General features: G+C 34.1%; 1 protein-coding gene across 1 annotated transcript; it reads right to left on the reverse strand.

Annotated features, from left to right (window-relative positions):
• Positions 1-770: 770 nt before the first annotated feature.
• LOC123564183 (limbic system-associated membrane protein-like) lies at positions 771-20,859 on the reverse strand. Its single transcript, XM_053536831.1, has 10 exons — positions 20,663-20,859; positions 18,276-18,388; positions 17,815-18,019; positions 7,069-7,221; positions 5,836-5,964; positions 5,409-5,551; positions 4,721-4,862; positions 4,269-4,354; positions 3,947-3,993; positions 771-1,195 (listed from the first exon to the last, which is right to left on the reverse strand). Exons 1-10 carry the CDS (start codon positions 20,718-20,720, stop codon positions 1,045-1,047), a joined length of 1,227 nt encoding a protein of 408 aa, XP_053392806.1. The 5' UTR covers positions 20,721-20,859; the 3' UTR covers positions 771-1,044.
• Positions 20,860-23,260: the final 2,401 nt, after the last annotated feature.

A 23,260-nucleotide genomic window follows, 5' to 3' on the forward strand; every position in this document is an offset into this window, starting at 1 on the left:
CGAAAATTCGTCAATTTTCGTAGATCACTAGGTCTGCATTAATATAACATCTTGATAGCTATGACGCAAATTTAAGTTTATACTGACATATCTGAAAGTTGTTACAACTTGCTGGAAAAGCTATGGGAGGTGTAAACCGGTATTTGTCTATGGCCCGGAATTGTTCGGAAACCTTCGGAAGTACACGATTCCGATCTGTGTTTTCCGTGAGAATTCCGTTTCTATTTTTAGCCATGGATTATTGCTTCCAGAAGTTATCGTCCTTTATCAAACACCCGCTTATTTCGGGTGTAATATAGGTGGCGCTGCGGTCGGAAAACAGGTTTCCCCAGGCTGTCAATTGTTAGAAATTGTCACACTGGATTCCCAGGCTATACTGCGGGACTAAAATTTTAGTTTAACATCTCATTTACATTGGAATAAAAACATGAGGTATGGAATCATAATTTTATATGTGCTAGAATCAAACGGATGAAGCAGAACCAACAGTTCAAACCCTACTAGTTGCCTCTTACGATCATGCAAAGTTAAGACAGTGGTTCCAATTCTTTTCATATACAGGTCGTCCCAGAACCCCACTGGGCTCTGGTTCACAATTCAAGTTCATGAAATAAAATCATGATAAGCCTTGAGAGATGTGTTAGAGTGTTTCTTGTGAAAATCAATCAGACAGCTACCGAGCAGTATATGTAGTAATGTGGTAACTATATAGTTGATAGTTGATTTTATAGCGATTTATATACAAGGTAAATTTGAATATGAACTACTCATAACTTATACGATAATGCATATACATTTATTAATATAGAGCTTCAAGTGTCCATGGAATAGAGACGTTACATGATGGAGACTTCCATACATGTTCCAATATGAAACAAAAGGTGGTTTCAAATGTACGTAAAATGTAGATATATGACATTCGGAAAAAGTGTTTGACATTGTCAGCATCAAGCTCTTTTTCAAAAAACCTTTTACGAGAAGCAATAATGTTACGATAAAATAGCTGATCTACTTATTGTCATCCAGCTAATAAAAATGTAGTTTTCATTGAAGGTTTTCTTTCTCTTTTTGCTGAAGAAATTTAATAATGGCTTCATAGAATGTTTTCTCGGTATCCATCAATTGTCGCCATTTCCTGTTTGTCAAGATCTGTTCTCGGTAGTACTCCAGTTGAGCCGCCTCTATCATCGCTTCACTGAAAATTCAGTTTGATGTATTATTCACTGTTTTAAACCTTTACCCTGCTAATTTTCTAAAATGTACTGGTCCATCTTCCCATTTGGGCAGTGCCATGTATTTTAAGGGGTGTTGAATGAAAATATTACTGACTGTACAGCGAACAGTGTAGACCATGATCAGTCTGCACGGATGTTCAGGCTGATCTTGGTCAGCACTGGCCGCAAAGACATTCACGAATAAGACCTCTTCTAAAAAAGCCAAGCCTACATTCTAATGTCCTAAAAAACTATAGACCTGTGTCAAACTTGCCGTTTCTGTCTAAAATCTTAGAAAAAGTGGTAGATGTTCGAATTGAAAATCATCTGAGAAACAACGAACTTCATGAAGTTAATCAATCTGCTTATAAAAAATTCCACTCAACCGAAACCGCCCTATTAAAAGTTCAAAATGACATTCTTCAATCGTTGGATAAGAACAATGTGACTGTTCTTGTGATGCTTGATCTCTCTGCAGCATTTGACACTATTGACCACGGGACGTTGATTCATCGCCTTGAACGTCACTTTGGTGTTACAGGCAAGCCACTCGCATGGATGATGTCATACCTTAGTGACCGCTACCAGACCGTATGCATAGATGGCGAGCTATCACAACCAGTGCTAATGAAGTACAGTGTACCCCAAGGGTCTGTCCTGGGGCCAAAGAACTACACAATGTACACAAAACCAGTCGGAGCTATCTGCAGAAAGCACGGACTGAACAATCATTTCTATGCGGACGATTCGCAGTTATATCAATCCTTCAAACCAATAAATAAAATGTCTATTGAGGAGACCATTCATCGCGTTGAAAGTTGTTTAAAGGATATAGTAAGTTGGATGAATACTAACATGTTGAAACTCAATGCTGAAAAAACAGAATTAATCATATTTTCATCTGAACACAAGACACAATCTGTTTCAAACATATCTGTGAAAGTGGACGGCTCTGAAATCAAACAATCAGGCAGTGTCAGGAACCTCGGTGCTTTCCTGGATTCGAACATGAGGATGGAGCAACATGTGAATAGTGTGTGTAGGAATTCCTATGCACAGTTGCGGCAAATTAGTCACATCAGACAATATATAACCGCAAACGCAACCAAATCTCTAATCAACTCTCTTGTTACATCACGTTTGGATTATTGCAACTCTCTTCTATATGGAATTCCAAAACGGTCAATGAACAAAATGCAATATGTCCAAAACACGGCAGCTAGAATCGTAACCAGAACATCCAGATACGACCATATAACGCCTGTTCTGCGTGAACTCCATTGGCTTCCTGTGCAATGTAGGGTAGAATACAAAATTATAACACATACATATAAGGCACTCAAAGATCAATCACCAGCTTATGTAGCGAACATGCTAGAAATATATACACCATCCAGAAATCTGAGATCGCAGAATAATGCATTAAAACTAGTGGTGCCCAAATGTCGAACAATACGATTTGGTGACAGGAGCTTTCAGACAGCTGCTGCGAGGTTATGGAATGCCCTCCCATCTGGCATAAGAGAGTGCAAGACCGTGCAAAGTTTCAAAAAATCGCTAAAGACGCATTATTTCATACAATTCTTTGGCAACTAACATCTCACTGATTACCTGATTTATATGTAGGTACTTTGCCGGCCAATTAATTACTTTAATTAAGAACTCCAGTGTGACAGAATAATGTTGGCGGTGTTTTTTTTTCTGTGGGATGTATCATGGATGTTCTCCGGACCGTTTAGGTAGGGATTGACCCAATCATCCGGGTCGGTTTGCATGCTGTGATGCATTTCGCAGACATCATACTGTTTAATTCTGTCTGTTCAAAATGTAAGATATCTTCTGTTCTATTCTGCTCTGACCTGTGTCTTTGATAGGTCAGTTAATGTTTTATGATATTGTATTTTTGTTTCATGTTTTGATCTGCCTACCTTCCAATTTAAAATGCTTGGTATCTTATTACCGTAATGTAATTTTAATTTCTTCTATAATAGTTCAATTTCCATTTTTTATTGAACATTATATAAATGTTTTTATGTAAAGCACTTTTGAACGTATTTTTATATGAAAAGAGTGCTATATAAATGTGGTATATAATAATAATAAAAAAAAAAGATAAAATCACTTGCCGTCAGCAGGCTAAAGTTAAAGTTGATATTTAGGAGTGATATTATAAAAGGTATGGATTATAAAATGTGTTACAAAAAAATTTTAAAAGCACTCGAGTTTGTTTTTTTCATACTCCAGTATTTCAGTATACATATCGATTTAAGTACGAATGTATTTTGTTATGTAATTCATAGGATGCAGTTGCCGCATGGTGTTCTACGTACAATTCTGTCAAGAATGACCTTATAGTATTTAGTATGATAGTTGTCCATTAGCCATCTACTAGTCCAGAGTATCATTCCTTCAAACCATGAACGTGTCAGTTCCCATTAAATGATTAAATGTTTCTTCTAGCATTTTATGACGTACTGACAGATATCTAAATCATTTTGAACATTTCATATACTACTAACAATACAATATGTCACGCGTAAGCTTGAATGTCAGTGTCGCAATTTTTAGGTAATTGTGCATGACCTTTTTTGTTTGGTTCATTTACATTGGTGGTAGGCAAATAACAAATGACAAAATATGGTCAGAGCACGATAATAGGCAATGTGCGGGATGCAGACCTCCTAACATCATACAAAAAATATATGCACCATGTAAGAAACAAAGAAATAAACCTTGGAGGTGTAGCTGTCTTATTATTCCTCTCTGTGGCGTTTTCTCTCTGAAATATGCAGAATATAGAAATGCCTTTTCAACAAATATATAAAAATATGTACAGAAGCTATACAGAAACACACACTATATAGTACTTGCTTCATATCGTTCCTCTGGGACAATTTTGAAATTTGAAAGGGACCGAATAAGTTGCACTTAAGTTTATTGTATATTTGTTTTTTTTTCGCAAGAAACTTTTACCTGAACACAGAGAAGATTTATACCTGAACATAGAAAGGTATTTAAAGTGTAAAATGATCTTTGATAAAAATTATCACTTACATCTCTGGGTGTACTTGATGTTACAGTGACTTGTTCCCCAGTTGTTTCCATTGTTGGCGTGGTTGTTGTTTCAGCCATATAAGCTTCTGTTAATATTTAATATACGTAGGGAAATCAGACTCATGACCATGAAATTAAACAACTATATGTGTTATCGAAGAACCATGGTCCAAGACAAAATAAAGTGTATAAATTCAAATTGATTCTCATAAGTTGTACAGTAATTTAGTTTGTATATTCTGGTATTTTTATGTCATCTTTCAAATGTCTTATTTGCTTTATTAAGTGTTTGTCATCTGAAATAAAGGTTCCCAACTGCACATGGGCACATAGTTTCGTTCAAGAAAAATCTTTAAACCTTTTAACAAGTATTGCCAAAAAAAAATCCAGCCAGTGCTTACAAGTACACAGGCATAATAAAAAATAATTTTCGAAGATTTATCTCATATTACCTTTCAAAATAACAGAAGCCTGATCCTGTCCTAGGTAATTCTTTGAGAAACAGATATATTCGCCATAATCGTCATGCTGCAAATCCATGATACGCAGGTAGGCTGTTTTTGAGTGTATTTTATCTTCACGGTACTCTTCCAACTAAATATTTAAAGGGAATTAAGTTGATTGCGAAGTCAATGTAACAAATCTATACGCAAACATATACACATGAACTCAAATATAAGGATATATTTACATATTGAGCATTTAAAATTGAATACATGAAATATGTTCGACAGATTGGCTAAATATATAACACAAATTCGAACTTCCAAAGTACAACATGCGTTCTTTCAAAATATCTTTTTTTTTGTTTCTCAATTAGTTCTATTATAAATCTTTACAGGTACAGTTACATAGCAAGTTCCTCTCCGTGACCAGAAAGCGGTAAACACAAATTTTCACAAGCCATTTCTTTGTTTGGTTTTGGTTCACGCTGACACAGGTTAGGTCATGTGGCACATTTTCAAGCTTTTGGTGGTGGAGGAAGACCCTGGGTGACCTTCTTGGCATTGTTTCAGGAATGGGCGACGACCTGGGTGGAACCACAGATCTTCTGCAAGCAAGCTTTATGGCTTCCTCGCATGAAACGAATTTGAATAGCCAATGTATTTGATAGAAACGATTGAAAGGATGAAATAGTACCTGGTATTTTGAACTATCATATAATGAAATGCTGCTGCCATTCTTCATCCAAGTAATATCATGCAATGGATTTGCGGTAATTAAACATTCAAGAGTGGTGTCCCTTCCAGGATACTTTGTAGATAATTTAACTTTTGGAGCAACTTTGATGATAGAAAAAAAACCAGATTGATTTGAATTGATTCACATTCAAAATGTTACTAAACATTTTAGACAGGAATGGGTTAAATGACATGTAATTTTGTTAGGAACAAACACAGAAAGCACATGTTTATATCCCGAAAACAAAACAAAAAGCAAATTTGAAAAACTAAATTAGTTATCTCGTTATTTCTCTTTTATAGATCTATACTGAATAAAATAGCATTGCATGGTTATTTTAAAGTAAATATGATTCATTGTTTTTCTTACAACGATATCAACTTACATTGAACATTCACATTAATTTCCATGCTGACAGCTACTTCCAGTCCGTTTGATCCAACGCATTTATATGTGCCGTCATCATATCTAGACACGTTTTGAATTGTAAAAACATCTCCCGAAGATTGTACAACTGAAATATTTTCATATTCTACTTAAGTAATATATGATAGAAACCGAATAACATCTATAAGAAGATCATTCGGAAGCACAATCTGCAGCCAATCAAAACAATATCAGATTCGGCTTAAATGAGTCTGTTCATGAAGGGCAAGGGAAACCGACACAAGCGGAATTCTATTACATAGATATTGCACCCCATGATACTAAAGAACAGAGCATGTACCAAAACCAAATTCAACCGAGCATTGTAGATATTAGTGATCTAATAATCTTCCACATAGTAACACATCATTGTCGTATAAGTGATCACAGAACCTACCACAGAGTAACACAATATTGTACATATCAGTATTCTCACAACCTACCACAGAACAACACAGCCTTGTGCGTTTTAGTAATAACATAGCCTACTGCCGAAAAAAAAAACACAGAGCATTGTATATATCAGTCATAACCTACTACCGAGTCATACAGCATTTAACATATTAACTTTAGTAACCTCATTACATTCCGCAGAACAACACCGTAGTGTACATATTGGTGTTCACATAACCTATTACCGAGACACATAGCATTTAACATATTAACTTCAGTAACCTCATAACCTACCGCAGATCAAAACAGAATCACACATTCTAATGATCTCATAAGAGCAACACAACATTGCGCATATTAATAATGTCATAACCTCCCGCAGAACAACAAAGCATTCCACATTTTTCTGAACTCACAAGCAACCTCAGAGTAACACAGCATTGCACATATCATTGTTCTGATAATCTACCTCAGAGTAACATTACATTGTACAAAAACGTAATCTCAACGCCAACCGCACATAAACACAGCAAATTACTGAAAAATTGCAATACAATTTAATTACGTTAAAAGACACTCGTACTACTTATTTTTCTAGTTGAGATAACTTTTAAAGAAGATTCGCTTTGTTAGCCAACCATCAATCAGTATGTGTTGAATTACAATACTAGGATGACGAACTGTCAGGTCTATCATATCTAAAAGGCAAGAACGTACACTTCTCTCTTACGTTCGATTAAACATTTTCAACACGAATTGGGATTTAAAGTCTGTAAAACAGCATTATTATTTTAATTACCTTCTACCAGTTCCCTAGACCATGTAGACACGAAGTACCACTTTACTACTGGTTCAGGCACGCCAGTCATATTGCACACTAAATCTAAGTTCCTCCCCTCTTCAACAGTTTGGTATCCACTCGACGACAACTCTTCTATGATTTTGGGAGGCACTATGGGTGTAATGGTCAAAGATATGTTTCTTGTTAAGAAATCACGCATTAAACTAAATGACAGCAGATATTTTCTGGTGGATGATATGACAGATATAGATCTTAAAACGAAAATTTCTTTGAAAGATGTGATAGATCAAGCGAAAACTGATGAAAAACCGTGGACATTCAGAAATTCCGGACCGACATGCTATTGATGACATAAAAAATCAGCGGAGTTTTATGTTCATTGATTTTCTTAAAAAGTGTAAATTATTGTATGCTTAATGGTAGATTCTCAAGACATGCTGACAATTTTACCTGTGTTTCTCATAAGGAGAAATCCATTGTTGTTTATGTTTGTTCCCCAAGAAAAAATCCATTTTGTTGATGACTTTTCCGTGTTTTCTATCTCAGATTTATGTTGTTTATATAACATTCAGCCTCAAAGGGCAATGCCAGACCATTCCGTCTTAACAAGTTCAATTCAGAATGTTTTGATTATGCATAATGAATCAAGTAAAGATGACATAACTACAAATACCTCTAACGCGCTTACTGACCGTCTATATTTAAAGCACTAAAGGAGCACAATCCCTGAAAACTAAATATGCTGAGATTTGTAATACAGACTACAGTGAAATGGACAGTAAAATGAAATGCATATCACCCCGTCACTTTGGTCAAAGTCAATAATTAAACCTATACCAAAAAAAAAAAAATACAAAAAATGACCCTTGTGTACAAGTAAACTACAGAGGAATCAGTCTAATAGCTACATCTTGTAAATTGTTTACGAATGTATTAAATAAGCGACTCGTTACTTACTTAGAACAAAATGGCATTACAGAGGACGAACAAAACGGCTTCAGAAAAGACAGGTCATGGGAAGACCATATATTTGCCTTGACCTCAATTATTAGAAATAGGAAAGCAGAAAATCAAGACACATTCACTTGCTTTGTAGATATGGCAAAAGCCTTTGACAGGGTAAAAGAGAGACATCTTAAATATCAAACTAGCCAAGCATTGCTGGTCACATCTTTGAGTCACTGAAAGTACATTACATTGAATGCAAGGCTGCTGTTGACGTTAACGAAAGTTATACAAACTTTTTTGACATCACTTCCGGTGTAAAGTTAGGGGACGTAATCACGTCTATGCTATTTTAAATATCTATAAACGATTTAGCAGAGGCAATTAAACGTTTTGTTGTTTGCTGACGACATAGTGTTGATAGCTCCAAGTGAACAAAATCTCCAGCTGATCTTAGATACTTTAAACCACTGCTATAGTAAAAACAAAATGCAGGTCAATATAAATAAAACAAAAGAAGTGCATTTTAGGATAAAAAGCAAACACAGAACTGGTTTCACATTTCAAGGGAATTCCTATAGTTTTTATGCGCATCTTTCTGCGCAGCCCGACACTATCTATGGAAAATTGAAGTAAAGTCAACATTTGTTTCAACATGTGACAGACAATCTTAAATATGAGGAATCTTGAATAAAATAACATTTTTCAATAAGTTTTATCAGTAAACAAATGTTGATACTGGTTTATGTTGTATTGACATGTATCATGCAACTTGCCATTTGTGGCTGTGTTTTGACAGCGCATTTTAGAACAAAGACCGTATTGTTCATATAATGTAAGACAATTAACTCGGTATTGATGAGACAATATCTCTTTTCAGATCATTTAGTATTCAATTATAGAAAGGATCAAGATTTTTTAAAACTTTTTTTTAACTTCAAGCATATATAATCAATTTGGTCAGGTTCGCGCCATTTTTCGTCCGACAGATGTTGCATTCAAACGGTCTTAACATACAATTTAGCCTGGTGACCCATACATTTTTGGCCATTTTTATGTTCACAATTCAATTATCTATAGACAAGGAAAACAGGAAAAAAATTATGAAACAATTTTTTTCAAATTTAAAAAAAACAACATTCTTTACTATAAGTATTTTTCATTGAAAAAAGTTCACAAAAGAGAATATGAAACAAGATTTCTTTATTTGTACCCATTATTGTAATGATATAGTATTACAAATATGACTATGACATCAAATAAGTATATAATAAAATCTGTAAAAAGAATAAATCTTATTGTGCTGTCTTGATGCGTATTTTGGTTGGTATTTATAAAAAAAGCAGAAAATTATGAAAATGTTGAAAAATCTCTAGCATTTTCAGCAACAGTGGGTATGTTCAAAACAATTTTTCACAAAAACAAGCCCGGTGACCTGTTGTTTTTATTTGCTCATTGTTTTCAGCACAAATTTTCCTACCATATATATGAAATTGAAATAAAAATCTATGAAAGGAAAAAAAACTATAGGAATTCTCTTTAAACTGAGTAGTTCTGTTGTTGAAATTTATCAAAACTTCAAATATCTAGGCGTTGTGCTTAATGAATTCTTACAATATACTTAAACAGGTAATGTTTTAACAGATCCTGCAAGTAGAGCTTTTTCAAGTTTAATATCAAACTTATACAGTCAAAATGACCTTATGTTTACTACCTACACGAAAATATATGAAAGAAGATTAGTCCTATTATGGACTACTCGTCTTCTGTATGGGGTTTTAAACTTTATTCCAAGCCGGACACTTTGCACAACAGAATCATTAAATATTTCTTCGGTGTCCACAAATGTACTTCAAATCCCGTCATTCAGGGAGATATGGGGTCGATACCACCTATAGTCAGAAGAAAGGTGAACAGCATACGTCTTTATAAAAGATTTATTATTGTACCTGTCACTATGATAAATAATAAATATATATGTTCAATTTTGTTGAAAAGCTAAATTTATCACAATATTGTTCTAAGGTAAACTGTCGAATTTACTTATTCTTTATTTTAGGCGGATATTTCAGACACGCTTAAGGTAATTCTGCACGTTCGGATCGATTTTTTTCTGTAGAATATGGTTAAACCTTGATTTTACATAACTTTAGAATATACTTATAAAAAAATTATTTACATATTTTTTAAAAAATACAGGGTCATGTGCTTGATTTTTTGCTAGACTGATTTGAAAAATTTGGACCTCACGCAATTTTCCATAATGGGAGTCTATGGGAAAACTACAACTTTCATAATATTTTCGCGTATAGAAATTTTTCTACAAAGTAGGTTTTAATGCAACATCTCATAGTCGTAAATAAACATATCGTCTATAATGCGGTGAAATAAAATGTATAGGTCCGAAGCTTATTTTTGAGATATTTGACAATGTTTAAAATGAACCACATATTCAAGATAATTTTAAGACATTATTTTGAATTATTTGACGTGTCATATTTTTTTAATATCATATTTAATTTTAGAATGATAGTGACATTGCTATCGTAATAAATTTACTCAAGGGTTGACATTTAATTTATAAAATGATTTTCATTACCGTTCACCAAATCCAGGCTTTATTCTACGTTTTCCGGATAAATGACGTTACGCCGGTTTATCAAACGTGCAGAACTACCTTAACATTTTGCGAGTGTATTTTTTACTATCAGGAGTGAAAAAAAAAGTGTGGAAATAGTGTAGGAACTTGAAATGGGTTTCAAAATTGTCTTAAAGCTCAGGCTTTTCATAATATGTAGTCACACTTAAACTGCTTTGCTTTACTTTTAGAACACCACTTATCTAAAATTTGATATAGACGTGCAAAGCTGACATGGTTCGAGTCAATTTATTGAAGGGTCAACGAATTAATGATAAATCAAATTGGTAGAGTGACAATTAGGCCATTTAAAAGGTTGAACCCGGACTCAATTTTTAACAAAGCAAAATATATACCAAAATGATTGTAAATGTCTGAATGTCTGAAGTTTATCAGGCTGCCGTCATAAATGGGCATACACGGTGGCGATCTGAGAAATCCAAGATAGCGTTCAAGATGGCCGCCACAAAAGTAATGATGCCTACAATGTTAAACACACAATCATGTCAACATTTTAATTATTTCTCTGTTTAATATTTTACTACGATATGTCAGATTTATAAGAATCTTTTTAACATAAATTGCCTAAAATTATTATGCAGATTAAAGGTCAAAAGGTCAAATAATCATAAAACTAAAATAAAAGTATATATTAAGCATATGATTTCAAGACAGTGTCTAGATTTCAAAAGTAGTATGCAAAAAAAATGTCTTTAAGTTCGGAAATTTTGCATACTGAAAATATAGAATATATACATTTGATAAAGCCTATGAAAACTCGACAATTACGAAATGCTGCAAATCCCAATTATCAATGATGTAGGAAGATCCTTTCTGAAAAAACTTAATAAAGGAAAATTATTTATTCATGATTTATTACAGCAATCTACATTACACGAATACTTTTATATTCAACCTTTCTAGTTTAATGCAGTAATTAACGGTAGGACCAAATGTCATGGGTATAAACTAACATGACACAAAAGTTAAGTGGGAGGCAAAGTCGAATCGAAGTTATAACATAATGTAAATAACCATTCCTTTCAGAATTTATTAAATAAATTCAAGTATCAACTTATTAGAGATAAATCAATTTTATCATGTAAACTGTGAATTCAATTTATTCACCTCTTACCTTTAATAAATGAGTTGATAACTCGGAACTACATTTTAAGTGTAATTGGTAAACAAGTAATGACCTCCACTAAATGTCTACTTTATTCAATACGAATAAGTTGTTGCAACAACATTGAGCGATAATTTTATAAAAGCTATTGACAATATTGGGTCAACTGATTTTGTTGTCTGTATGATATTCACCAGTGTTTATATATAAAAATTGCACTCCTTAGAGGGTCATATGAAAAATGTTCACCGCGAGATATATGAATATCTACCGAGGGTTGAACATTTGTCATATCACCATCTCAGGAATGCAATATTTATGTTATTATATCGAAAATGTATAACGTTAAAGGTCAAAAGATTAACTGAAAAATCAAAATAATGATTTAAAAAGTAGCTACTAACCATAATATGACGCCAATGCTGAAATCGACAGCAGCAACATTCGAAATAAACAGCGATAGCCTATTTCTAAACGAAACATATAAATGTGAGCACTCATTTTCTTAGTTAGATCATTTCCAATCTGATGGTTATAGTTTTGATTCAATTTTTTATAAAAAATTGTTTTCGAAATTTTTGGCATGTAAAACAAATCATAAAAAGAAAAAATGGCCGGGTTCACACAGGCATGAACACCTAAAAGATAATTTACTCTTTAAGCGCCTCGTCAGAAACTTTATCGTCTAAGTCATTTAATATTTGCGAAAGTATCAATCTCTCACCGGATGATATGAAAAAAACAACAAGAGGACCATGATGGTCCTGAATCGCTCACCTGTTCCCACATAACCCAGTTTTGAGTATGACGTCGTTTTTTCTATTATTTGACATAGTGACCTAGTTTTTGAGCTCATGTGACCCAGTTTTGAACTTGACCTAGATATTATCAAGATAAAAAATCTGACCAATTTTCATGAAGATCCATTGAAAAATATGGTTTCTAGAGAGGTCACAAGGTTTTTCTACTATTTGAACTATTGACCTAGTTTTCGAAGGTACGTGACCCTGTTTTGAACTTTACCTAGATATCATCAAGGTGAACATTCTCACTAATTTTCATGAAGATCTCATGAAAAATATGGCCTCTAGAGAGGTCACAAGGGTTTTCTATTTTTATATCTACTGGCCTAGTTTTTGACCGCACGTGACCCAGTATCGAAACTGACCTAGATATCATCAAGGTGAACATTCAGATCAATTTTCATGAAGATCCATTGAAAAATATAGCCTCTACAGAGGTCAAAAGATTTTTCTAATTTTAGACCTGCTGACCTAGTTTTTGTCCGCAGTTGACCCAGTTTCAAACTTGACCTAGATATCATCAAGATGAACATTCAGACCAATTTTTATACAGATCCCGTGAAAAGTATGGACCCTGGAGATGTCACAAGGTTTATATATTATTTGACCTACTGACCTAGTTTTTTAAGGCACGTAACCCAGTTTCACACTTGACCTGGATATCATCAAGGTAAACATTCTGACCAATTTTCATGAAGATCCATTCAAGGGTATGGCCTCTGGAGAGGTCACAAGGTTTTTCTATTTTAAGACCTACTGACCTAGTTTTTGACTGCAGTTGACCCAGTTTCAAACTTGACCTATATATCATCAAGATAAACATTCAGACCAATATTCATACAGATCCCATGAAAAATATGGCCTCTAGAGAGGTCACAACGTTTTTCCACTATTTGACCTACTGACCTATTTTTTGATGGCACGTAATCCACTTTCAAACTTTACCTAGATATCATCAAGATGAACATTCTGACAAATTTTTATGGAGATACATTCAAAAGTATGGCCTCTAGAGAGGTCACAAAGTTTTTCTATTTTTAGACCTACTGACCTATTTTTTGACCACACATGACCCTGTTTCAAACTTGACCTAGATATCATCAAGATGAACATTCAGACCAATTTTCATACAGATCCCATGAAAAATATGGCCTTTAGAGAGGTCACATGGTTTTTCTATTATTTGACCTACTGGCCTAGTTTTTAAAGGCACCTGACCCACTTTCAAAACTGACCTAGATATTATCAAGATGAACATTCAGACCAATTTTCATACAGATCCCTTGAAAAATATGGCCTCTAGAGAGGTCACAAGGTTTTTCTATTATTTGACCTACTGACCTAGTTTTTGAAGGCACGTGATCCACTTTCGAATTTGACCTAGATATCATCAAGTTGCACATTCTGACCAATTTTCATAAAGATCTCATGAAATATATGGCCTCTAGAGAGGTTACAAGGTTTTTCTATTTTTAGATCTACTGACCTAGTTTTTGACCGCACATGACCCAGTTTCGAATTTGACCTAGATATCATCAAGATGAATATTCAGACCAACTTTCATACAGATCCCATGAAAAATATGGCCTTTAGAGAGGTCACAAAGTTTTACTATTATTTGACCTACTGACCTAGTTTTTGAAGGCACCTGACCCACTTTCAAACCTGACTTAGATCTTATCAAGATAAACGTTCTGACCAATTTTCATGAAGATCTTGTGTAATATATGGCCTCTAGAGAGGTCCAAAGGTTTTTCTATTTTTAGACCTACTGACCTAGTTTTTGACGGCACGTGACCCAGTTTCGAACTTGACCTAGATATCCTCAAGATGAACATTCTGACTAATTTTCATGAAGATCTTTTGAATATGTGGCCTCTAGAGAGGTCACAAGGTTTTTCTATTTTTAGACCTACTGACCTAGTTTTTGACGGCATGTGACCCAGTTTCGAACTTGACCTAGATATCATCAAGATGAATATTCTGACCAACTTTCATAAAGATCCACAAAAAATGTGACCTCTAGAGTGGTCACAAGGAAAAGTTTACGGACGGACGGACGGACGGACTGACGGACGCACGGACGACGGACGACGGACGCCGCGTGATCACAAAAGCTCACCTTGTCACTTTGTGACAGGTGAGCTAAAAGAGAAAAAAAATCTCATGCGCATAAAAACAAAATAGCGGTTGCACATGTGATTTGAAATTACGGATCATATCAAATGCGCTGAAATTGAACTGGGGAATATGATATATTATTTAAGTTTAACTAATAGAAAATTTGCATCGGTCATTTATGTGAGATATAATAATGTAAAATATTCCAAAGGTAGCATATCCCGTTATTTAAATGTACGTTCTGATAACATAGTAGAACCACCGTAACTTCCGTAAGCCAGCTGAACGTCTTTTCCATATGTAGAATTTAACGCCCCAAGTGGGGCGTGGACAGTAGCATGCATTTCCACTACCGTCCATGAACAGGCTCAATCAAACCGAGCCTGCAACATTTTCGTTTTTGTTGTGTTGAGCGACCTGTGGAGTTTCCACTTTTTCTATTTTTTTGAACCAACATCGGTGAGGGGGCAGTGATTCGAAGTCATCGAACTTAACTACTCGGACAAGGAGGCCCTCTAATTAGGAAATGAAAAACTGAGAACTTCAGCACTGATAAAGGCTTACCGCAAGGCTCAGTACTCCCCGCTTAGCTCTTTAGGTTGAATCTAAGATACATTTAAGGAGTATCAAATGTGCAAATGATTTTTATGCGGAAAATAGAAACTATTTCAGACAATAAGCAGTAATTATCAACAAAGATCTAGAATTGAAACAATAGTTGGACACAAAATGGAAAATGAACCTGAATACGAACAAGACCGAATACTGCATATTAACACGCTGGAAAAATCAACATACCAAACAAGCCTGCTTTTCGATAAACAAGAAAGAGATAAGGAGAAAAACAAGTTCAGAGATAAACATTGCACACACTTTTATTCAACAAAAGAAGAAAAGGTTCAGCTGATGTTCAGAGATAAACACAGCACATAGTTTCTTTCTTCCAACGAAAGAAGAAAAAGTTCAGCTGAAACAACCAATTTCCAAATTATCATATTTTCTTGTCGGTGAAACGGTAACAATCAAAATCACCATTCTGGCTACACTTGAAGAGCATGTGAAAAATAACTTCATACACCTCTGGCCAGTTTGTCCTAGATTATTGTAAAGCTTGCCTATAAAAAATATATACTATAAACGCATCTGAACAGAAATTTGACACCTTTGGCAACAACTGGAACAATAACGTATTTATATTGATTTTACTGGACATCGGGCCATGCAGTGATCACAGGCAATGAAATACTGAGGGGCAAATACTTTATCAGATGATGGACGGATAACATACTAGACCGATATTAGAGGGTAGTGGACATTTTAACCAGATCAAACAGCAGATGCAGCACATGAGCATAAGCTTTAGGGGAATAAAAAAACAGACGTCTATGCTTCCGTTTCAAAGTGATTACTGTATGAATGTTTATCTTCACGATGTAAAAATCGATATATTTTCAGCCAGCACGTATATTTGGAGAATCCAAAGCAGCAATACAATCCATTGTAGTGTGCAAACTGTATGATGCTGTCGGAAATACAACCAACAGTTCTAGAACTTACAGCAAGATACTTCAACAAAGATAACTTGACAAACTCCAGTATACTTCATTGAAGCATGTGAATGATATCCTTTACTTTAAACTTTGCTTATATATTACTAAAAACAATCGTTTTCAAGCAATCATTTTATGTGCAGGTTACTAACTGCTTTTATCATTTAACATCCTTTACCAGAGTGTTGAAGGATACGATACAATCGCAACACTGAAAATTTAAATAAAGAATTGATTTTGATTAAATTATTTACTCCCATCAATTGAACTATGATATAAATGCCAAGAAAGAACTACATAATTTATTTATATAACAAGATAGTGTTTGTCTTTTTTTCAATTATGTCCGCGAAGCAGTGAATATACCAAAAATATAGTGCTGAAAAAAAAAAATCAGATTTATTTGTCTTTGAAGTGTTGTAAACTGACGAAATCAATTTGATTTCTTTCATCAACATTCCCTTCTATTTATTGGTACATCAGAAAGTTCAACGTTTATTTCTTCTTTTCTAGACATAAAAATGATACTATTTTAGTTCAAAATTATTATAATTGAAATATTTAGGTAATATAATGTAATATAATCACACTTCTAAAAATTAAATTCATATAAATGTATAAATACAAATGTTGCAACAGTTTTTAAAAATATGAGATATAAATTTAAGTCTATAGTAAAAAAATTAGTTTTTTATTTGTTTTCGCACATAGAATATTAAGTACTGATGCATACATTTATCAGGTTACTATTTGTACACGTCAATTGTAATCTTTAGCGATACGGAGCGGATATTTTCAAAATAGCACATATTCAAATGGAATATAAGTTTATATATAATGTATAAATTTTATAACTACGTCCACCTTTAATTTATTACTATAGACATATAGACATACAAAGAAAAAACATTTCAATAGTTTCAAAAGGATTAACAAGTTCTGATTTTCAAAACTACAAATAAGTGACAATGAATGAATAGAATTCGTATTTTTAGCATGAATTTGACCCTTTGACTAAATGAATGGGTAAAATTTGTATTTTTAGCATGAATTTGACCCTTTGGCTATTGTTTTTCCTTTAAATGTAACAATTTGGATGTTTTGTATTTCATGAAAGTTGTGTTGCAGTAATTGTACAAAACAATACATTCCAGGAGTTTATTTCATCAAAAGTGAATGAAAAAAACCTCGTTATTTTTTTTTAAAAAAACCCCACCTTTTTCATTTTATGGCGGCCATCTTGGACACCATCTTAAATTTCTCATCTCGCGACCATTTATGCTCATTTCATGCCGGCACTTTCAGAATCTACAAACTTTTACGAACATTTTTCTGTATAACATGCCTTGAAAAAAAATGGGTTACCTCTAGAAATAGTGGACTTTCTTGGCCGAAGTCACTCTACCAAATCCATTAATAGCTTCTGTGACTGCACGAGACTGGGCATGATTCTATACCCGAAAGCTTGCTATAGTGGTTTGTAAATAAACCAAGTCAGAGCTTTCAACATGCAAATATTTCTAAGTAATTCTTGAAAGAAACAAACGATGTTTGTGTTACCTTTGACATCTAAGTTTACAGTTGTATTCATAACAGGGTTTGTGTTGATACTGCAGCTGTATCTGCCACGGTCTGTGTATAGTACATCACGTATATGCAAATTCCAGTCTTGACTATATGGGCGTTCTACACTAATGCGAGTGTCATCTATCAGACGCCGGTCTTGATACGTCAACAAGATGGCATGCATGTTAGTCCACACCACCTACATTAGTAATGAAATATTCCAGTAAGATATGAATATTGAAATATTCCCATACTTCTCAATAAATAAAGATATATTCTCATAACTGCACACGTTGGTCAATATCATTTAAAGAGGTAAGCTAAAGAACGTTTAATTCAGTTCATTGTTAAAAAATGCAGACGCCGTTATGGCCAAATACATGTTATGAACATCTGAATCAACGACTGAGTTTTATCAGTTTGACAGGAGTTTTAGAATTTTTTGTCACGTTTACCTTATGATCACCAAGGTTTACAATAGCACATGGTAGAATGGCTGTTCCGCCTTCCAACACTGTTATGTTTGTTTTTTCTACGTTAAATTCTGGTTTTGAGAATGCTCCACAAACTGAAAATGAAATTACGAATACCCATTGATCGATGCTAGTAAAAATACTTCCAACACTTTAAACAAGTAATCTCAGTGAAATTATATCCCCCGTCGAATAGGTTGTTTTGTGAATGAGGGGACTACATTTTGAAAGATAAAGCAATTAAAGGGCAATTACTCTGCAGTTACTGAAGAGATCCTGGCGAAAGTTTGAGATTACCACCGCCCAATTATGATCTGTATCTGTGTTGAATTTTATAAAGATCCATCGATGAGTTACTTTGTTTTGTTGGAATCAATGAATTTTAAAACAATAAAAAGGAAATAACTCTGCAGTAACTGAAGAGATTGTGAGTAAAGATGTACATGCAACATTGATGATCAATTAATGGATTTAAATAAGATTCTTTCAATAGTTGTAGATGCAGATGGGAATATCTGCTCAAGGGTAACTGTTTAGGTGGTAACGAGACTCAGCCGAGCTGCCGCGTAACAGTTTCCCGAGAACCAGAGATTTCCATCTGCACCTACAGAGAGTGATCGAATCTTTTTCTTGCATACCATATTTGTTAAAATAAAATCAATCGAACGAATTACTTTTTAGAACTATTTCTTATAGCCGCGTATTTAAGCAAAGTGCGGGAAACGAACGTCCGCAAACAGGAAAGACGTCACGGCATGACATTTCAAAGACAAAAGCTTAGTTCCGATTTTCGTTTTTATCTGTTGCAGCATAACGTTATGATTCGTTAATAGAATAACGTTTTTTGAATCGAGAAATATACTATCAATTAAATAAATTACTACATAAATCTAGATATATGTAGTTCGCAATATGTCATTTACAGCACGAAGATTTATCCAGCATCGGTAAAAATACCGGAAATCCCCGTCTGGCATGCAAGAAACTGTTATGTGGGACTTGATGATCAGAGACCACCAATTCAAAAAAGTATTATAGTGAAATTACTTGGAATGAAGTGTATACCAGGGAACAAGATAGCGTCTGTGCGTTCTGATTGGTCAGTCATGTAAACAGACCCAAGAAGTGTTTTTTTTTTTTTCAAAATTGAGATTTTTACTGCATTTACAGTATTTTATCATATGTTTGACGTCGCGGGAGTGTAATAAAGCCATTAATTAAAAATAATAATACACTAGTGTAATAAAGCTTTTGACGTCGACGTCATTATAGTATGGGAGACTTTGGTCAAATGGACTTGTTACTATAGTAAAAGAAAGTAGAATTTTTGATGTTTCGACAGAAAATGCTAACATGTAATAAAAAGAATATTACATTTGTGACTTTTACATTGAATTTATTAAACTCGTTGAATAAAATTGATAAAATGCTCGGTAGAGCCTCGCATTTTATTATTTTATTAAACTCGTTTAACAAATTCAATATGAAAAGACATCCGTGTAATATCCTCTATTTATTATACATTTTGACAAAATTTGCTATACATTTTATGTGTATTGAAAAAAAGTTTTAACAACTGAATTTCTCCCGCCATGTCAGCGATGTAAACACGAAAATTACTTAAATAATCAAATTAATAATGTATCACTATTCGTATGTTTTTCGTCCAATATTTTGGTAGAACTAAGATAGTTATTGAAAAACTTGTAATTAGATATACATATTTCGATTTATTAAAGGCCGTACACAACATGATGTTATAATGTAAATATATGGGAAATCAATTGGTGGTCTCTAACCTATAAGGGCAATAACTTTGAAATTACTGAAATGATCCTGATAAATGATGCGTGTGTACTAATACGCATTTGTGTAAAGTTTCATTAAGGTTCAATAGGTTACTTAGATACAATCCAAAATTCTTTTCCTAACAAGTCTAGGGGAAAACTCTGCTTTTACAGTGTCAAAAGGAGATAATATTATATGTAAGCAATAGTTATGTGCTAATTGATAATTATGTGAGGTTTGGTGTGTCCAGCTAATATATAATTCAATTTTTCTATTTCGGACGGACGGACGGCTGCACGCACGCACGCACATACGCATTCATGGACGGACGAACAACTACTTTTAACAATCCTTTTTTCGTGTTTTAAAGGCCACTTGTAAATAATAAAATAATTCTGACTCTTCCAAACGCACGTTCTTTATATATATGATTGAGTTTACATAAAAATTGATTTCTTTAAGAAGTTTCACAGGTTTTAAAGAAATCAAAATCAAACTTATCATGTATTTTAGTTAGATAGAAATGTCAGAAGCAAAATATCGATGTGCTTGTAGCAATTTAAAAAATAAGATATATTTACCATTAATTAAGAGCACTGTCAAACATAACAAAAAGGGTAAATTCCCATGTATATCCATCGGAAGAACTGTATACACCTACAATTCTTTATTAAAACAACAGAAAAACTCCAGTTAAATCCTTTCCATATAGATGTAACTCTACAGTGTACATTGTGGGTCAAATACATACATTTTGATCGTTTATAAAATATAAAGGGTTTAAAACTTAGAGGCTGTATGAACTTTAATACTATACTAGTTTAATATTGTTTTTAACTGTGTCGCTTTTGATGCACAGAATAACACAACTGATGTACATGCAGTAAAAGCAATACATGTCGGCCGAGAATAGATTTCCGTCCTTTCCGGGTGTGTAAATGCAGTATGTTTAATATGGGAAAGGAGGCAAATCTGTCTAGTATTTTAAGAATGTTCATTCATTTTGTGATAGAACAGCGAAGACGCCTTGTTAAATTGCATGTTTACTATTTTACAACATGCAATTATAATTGTAATAAAATGCCAGAAATAAAAGAAGTAAACAAGCGCATCGTCTACGGGTGCCATCGCTCGTCTGCAAGTGCTGGACAATATGTAAGAAAAAAGTAACAGATAAGATTTTCAAAATACAGAAAGGGCCATAATTCTTACAAAATGGAGGTTAGAGTTATGGTTCTTTATCGACATAGTTCCCTAATAATGTTGAACAAGTGTGCAAAGATTAAAAGCTGTAGCTCTTATAGTTTTTGAGAAAAGGTGGACCTAAAAAAAAAAAAATTAACTGATGTTTACGCCGACACCAACAATACCTCGTAGATGTTTAATCAAATCTGTAAAAAGATCCTTTGGAAGAGTAATAGCAGACTCGGTTTGATTGAGTCTATTCACGAGAGGTAATGGAATGTGCAGCACCTCTCACGCCCCCCCCCCCCCCCCCCCAGCACCGGCTTATACGGAACTCTATTACACATATGTTGAATGGACACCATCCCAAAGGACCAGAAAATATACCAACACTGAATCCAAGTACGCTGAGACTTTTTACAGCCGCCACACGACACTTCAAGATTGCTATTGTGACTTGAACATATACTACCATACATCAATGTATGACCTACCTTAGCCTCTAGAGCTACTCCAGATTTCAAACTGTATCCAGGATATATAGCTTCATTTACAAGTATTGCACGTTCAGGTGTTAGGGGCTCGAACTAGGTCGAAAACCTTCCAGATATGGTCAAACTAGTGAAATATTCTAAGTTTGAATACTTCCTGGTCACCTTCTATGACCTCTCCTCAAAATCTAGATCTGTCCAGGTACCCGATCTTGGCCAAACTCATAACTACACGTTCATTTAGGGTATGTCTATATTTCATTGCCATATGGATATCAAATCGAAATTTCGACTTCGTAACTCGAAATCTCGAGTTAATAGATAACATACACCTGGCACTAATGCTCTTCCGTATCTAGATGTACCAAAGTTAATTGAAGTTATAATAACCCAGTAATCATGTAACGGTAGGTTTATCAAACAATTGTGTACAACGACGGGCATGTGTTTCAGTCAAGCAAATTACAATCTAAATAGCATTAATGGCTTTATAATTTCCAGAATCACATTTATCTGAATTGTATTAAAGCTATTTTACAGAATTAATTACATAATTTGTATGAACCACTAATATACCGCAATAACCTAATGGAGTTGACGGTTAAATGTCATGTATACTTCACAACATTATTAATCGCGGTTACGAACTGGCTTTTGTATTGTCCTTTTGGTCGATGTTTGGCAACAGTTCCCGGTAGTTTGGATGGAACTTCCGACGTCATTGGTTGTATTTTCTTAAGCGGTTTGAAATGTAACAAGTTTTTCTCCGTGTTTTACGGTTACTATTGGTCCCTTTTTCTTCACTATGATTTTCCTTCTTTTGTTTCAACAGTACTGTATCACCAACTTTCAAATGTACAGGTCGTGCTTTCTTCTTCTTGTCTGCGTAAAGTTTGTTCTTTCTGTGCAAATTTGCATCACGTTTCCTTACGGATTTATCAGGTCGCACGGGTCTGAATTCCGGTAGTTTCGTTTGAATACCCCTTCCGAACATAAGGGTACTTGATGGGAGATCAGTGCTGCTATTGGTAACTGCACGGTAGTTCAGTAGAAACGTATTGAGTTCTTTAGAACTTCAAGTTTCGTCCTTGGATGTGTGAAGTAAGAACTGTTTTTTGTTAGTGTTCTATTGCAAAGTTTGCAAGAGCCTGTCCTTGAAACGGTGGACCATTATCTCACAACTGATGAAAATCGAAACATAGAGAATATATAACTCAGTCGTGGAATTACAGTTGCTGTCGAAATATTGTGTAAAATTTCAACGAAAGGATATCTGCTATAGTCATCTACCCCGGCCATAAAATACATGTTCGAATTCGGAATTGGTCTATGAAAGCCTACACTTATTTCGTTCTATATTCAGTTTGGCAGTGTACTAATAACAGTTGAAACAGTATCCATATCATGTACAGAAATTTTGTACTTTTTGCAGATAAATTTTATCATACCCCACCCATCCTTTTTCTAATTTCAAAGTCTGCGTCCCCTTAAAATATAAAAAGC

The sequence above is a fragment of the Mercenaria mercenaria genome, chromosome 2, assembly GCF_021730395.1.
Source record: "Mercenaria mercenaria strain notata chromosome 2, MADL_Memer_1, whole genome shotgun sequence".
NCBI lineage: Eukaryota > Metazoa > Mollusca > Bivalvia > Venerida > Veneridae > Mercenaria > Mercenaria mercenaria.

Excerpts from the sequence above, each read along its gene's own strand:
- LOC123564183 (XM_053536831.1), bottom strand. The coding sequence starts at position 20,720 with ATGGATATACATGGGAATTTACCCTTTTTGTTATGTTTGACAGTGCTC. Across the intron at positions 18,020-18,275 it reads TAAACCTTGGTGATCATAAG|GTGGTGTGGACTAACATGCA; the intron begins GTAAACGTGACA and ends TTACTAATGTAG. Across the intron at positions 4,355-4,720 it reads GGCTTCTGTTATTTTGAAAG|AAGCTTATATGGCTGAAACA; the intron begins GTAATATGAGAT and ends AAATATTAACAG.